Source organism: Alosa alosa, chromosome 22 (assembly GCF_017589495.1).
Source record: "Alosa alosa isolate M-15738 ecotype Scorff River chromosome 22, AALO_Geno_1.1, whole genome shotgun sequence".
NCBI classification, from domain to species: domain Eukaryota; kingdom Metazoa; phylum Chordata; class Actinopteri; order Clupeiformes; family Clupeidae; genus Alosa; species Alosa alosa.
Genome location: NC_063210.1, coordinates 22,138,762 through 22,141,705, shown reverse-complemented (window position 1 = coordinate 22,141,705; position 2,944 = coordinate 22,138,762). Strand labels below are relative to the sequence as shown.

The 2,944-nt window shown below is 50.5% G+C and overlaps 1 protein-coding gene across 1 annotated transcript in view; it reads left to right on the top strand.

Annotated features, from left to right (window-relative positions):
• The first annotated feature begins 1,091 nt into the window (after positions 1-1,091).
• Positions 1,092-2,944, top strand: part of ank3b (ankyrin 3b) — a 146,241-nt gene continuing 144,388 nt past the window's right edge. Inside the window, 1 exon segment of the mRNA XM_048232654.1 lies at positions 1,092-1,241. Within this exon segment, the coding sequence (XP_048088611.1) occupies positions 1,134-1,241 (108 nt within the window). The 5' untranslated portion in view covers positions 1,092-1,133.

Sequence of the window (2,944 nt, the reverse complement as noted above, 5' to 3'; positions counted from 1 at the left end):
TTTCTTTCTTTCTTTCTTTCTTCTTGTTCTGTGTTTCTGTCTTTGTCTCTCTCATGCTCATTCTCTCTTTCTCTTTTTTATTTTTTTTTTTTTATTTATTTATTTTTGTCTGTTCTTCCTTTGTTCTCCCTCTCTTTTTATTTGTTTCTCCTGCCCTTTCTCACTCTCTCCCTCCCTCTCTTCTCTCTCTGTTCATCTGCACTAAATCTCCATCAGGACCACCCCCACTCTCCTCTCCCCCCCCTCAATCCCTCCCCACATTTAGCCACTTCCAGCTGGTGTTGGAGCCTCCAATCATACGCCTCCCTCCCTCCATCCACCTCCTCTCTCTCCTCTCTCTCTCTCTCTCTCTCTCTCTCTCTCTCTCTGTCTCTCACACACACTCTCCTTACACAAACCTGCGCACACAAGGCGACAGCTGCGCTCCCTGCCTTAGTGTGGAAGTATCATCATCATCATCATCTTCATCGCCGGCGAGACTGCGGCCTTTCAGTGGGGATGGGTTCAGACAGAACTACCCGAGGGCAGGGAGGAGGCCCGCCACAAAAGGGAAGCCTTCGTTTCCCTAGAAACCAGATCAAACCAACACCAGCCCCAAACCCGCCCGCCCCCGCCCCACCCCCGTTCCGTCTCCGACCGGTTACCGTTGCCGTGCCGATGCCACCTGCCTCCCCGTGCACTTTCCTTTTCTCTACCTCCCCGGCGTCGGCCTTGGACTGATCAAGCTCTGGGTGGACGAGCGCGCAGGAGGGGACAGAGAGAGAGAGAGAGAGAGAGAGGGACGCGCGTGGAACCTTCTTTTTTTTTTCAGTGTGTGCGTGCGTGTGTGTGAAATTGATTTTCTAAAGCTTTCCCAGTGTGTGTGATGGAGAGAGCACCTCAGTGCGTGTGAGAGACGGATAGAAGAACTCTCCTCCTTTCCGGCTTTTATTCCCGTCTTTATTTCCGTCCACTCCGAGCAAGTCTTCCAGGGAGTCGTCTGCACCAGCGTCTTTTTTGGACAACCCGTTCCTTTTTGTAAATAATCTCGTTGCGGCTGGAAGTGGTCTACACCTGAGAGGATAAACTATCCACACACACACACACACACACACACACACACACTCGCTCTCTCACACACTTAGCGTCTCGGCATGGCACACGCAGCCTCTCAGCTGAAGAAGAAGGCGGACTTGGACCTTACCGCCTTGGAGGAGGAGAAGAAGAAGAAGAAGAAGAAGGTGCGGGAGCCCAAGAAAAAGGTAAAGAACGGAGAGAGTCGGAAGAAAGGAGAGAGAGAGGGATGGAGAGAGGGATAGAGGGATGGAGAGATGGACAGGGAGCGTGTCTGTGGGATCACATTCCTTTGTGTGTGTGTGTGTGTGTGTGTGTGTGTGTGTGTCTGTTTCCGTGCGTACTGTTTTTGTTTTTAGACTCTGCTGGGTATTTGAGTTCATACGCACATACGCTCACTGATGCCACCTGCCCTAGGCAAACACACACACACACACACACAAACACACATGCACACACACACACACACTGGGCTGGCTTATCATGTGTTGTGTCGGGGGTAGCTGTGCTTCTTTGTCTTGGGGGCTAGAGTGTGTGTGTGTGTGTGTGTGTGTGTGTGTGTGTGTGTGTGTGTGTGTGCTCTGGAACTTTCCCGGTGCGTAAGGCTCCACCTGTTTGGGATAAGGCACGACAGACTGCGTGGATGCCGCCTGGCTGGTGTGGTTGGATTAATGTTTATATGCCTCAATAGCAAGAGCAGCCCTCAGCCCTCAGACTGCTGAGAAGACACCAGCGCTTCCCATAAACCCCATGCATACACGCAGGCACTCTCCACTCAGCCCTCAGACTGCTTAGAAAAACACACACACACACACACACACACACACACACACCAGCGCGTCCCATAAACCCCACGCATACACGCAGGCACTCTCCACTCAGCCCTCAGACTGCTTAGAAAACACACACACACACACACACACACACACACAGCGTCCCATACCCCCGCATGCACGCAGGCACTCTCACTCCAGCCCCAGACTGCTTAGAAAACACACACACACACACACACACACACACCAGCGTCCCATAAGCCCAGACTGCTCCCCTCAGCCCTCAGACTGCTTAGAAAACACACACACACTAGCGCTTCCCATAAGCCCCCCACACACACACACACACACACACACACACACACACACACACACACACACACACACACACTTGCGCTTCCCATCAACCCCACGCACGCAGGCTTACTCCACTTCTTCCACTCCTTTACTCAGCTGAGCATAAATAATACATCGTTTAACCCTCTGAGACCCATTTCCATAATGTGCTCGTGGTAAATTGGCTGGACCTACCCAGGGATTTATATACACATCATATATACATTATGTACCAAATAGGTACGCTGTGTCCTGTAAACATAGTTAAACATTGAGATTGCAGCCCTAAGTTAGCAGCAGCAATGCCCACCCACTAATGAGCTGTGGAGTGTGTGCTGTCTGTGGGGTGTTACTGTGTGGAGTTGGGCGATAATGCCTCCTTTTACACTTTCGCATGTGTCGGCTTTTAATTCTCTCATTTCTATTTCCTTTTTGACACAAAAGCATTTTCTGTACAGAACGGTTGGGAATAACTTGATGTATTCAGTTCATTCTCATGAGACATTTTTGGAGACCAATTCGAGACCATTTTGAGACATTCCCCACTCGTGAGCGTGCGCATTTGGGGCTGTGGTGTCAGCGTCGGGGATGTGGATGTGCAAAGAGACGTGTTGGAGCGAGCGCTTTTGATCTCGTTTTTAACATGCTGGTCTATAGACGCGTTAATCCATAGGAGAGGAATGGACAGAAGTGGAGTAGCGAAGAGAGAAGAAGAGCTTAGAGGAGAAGAAAGAGGGATGAATAAGATAAAAGGAAAACATTGAGAAGAGGGAGAGAACAGC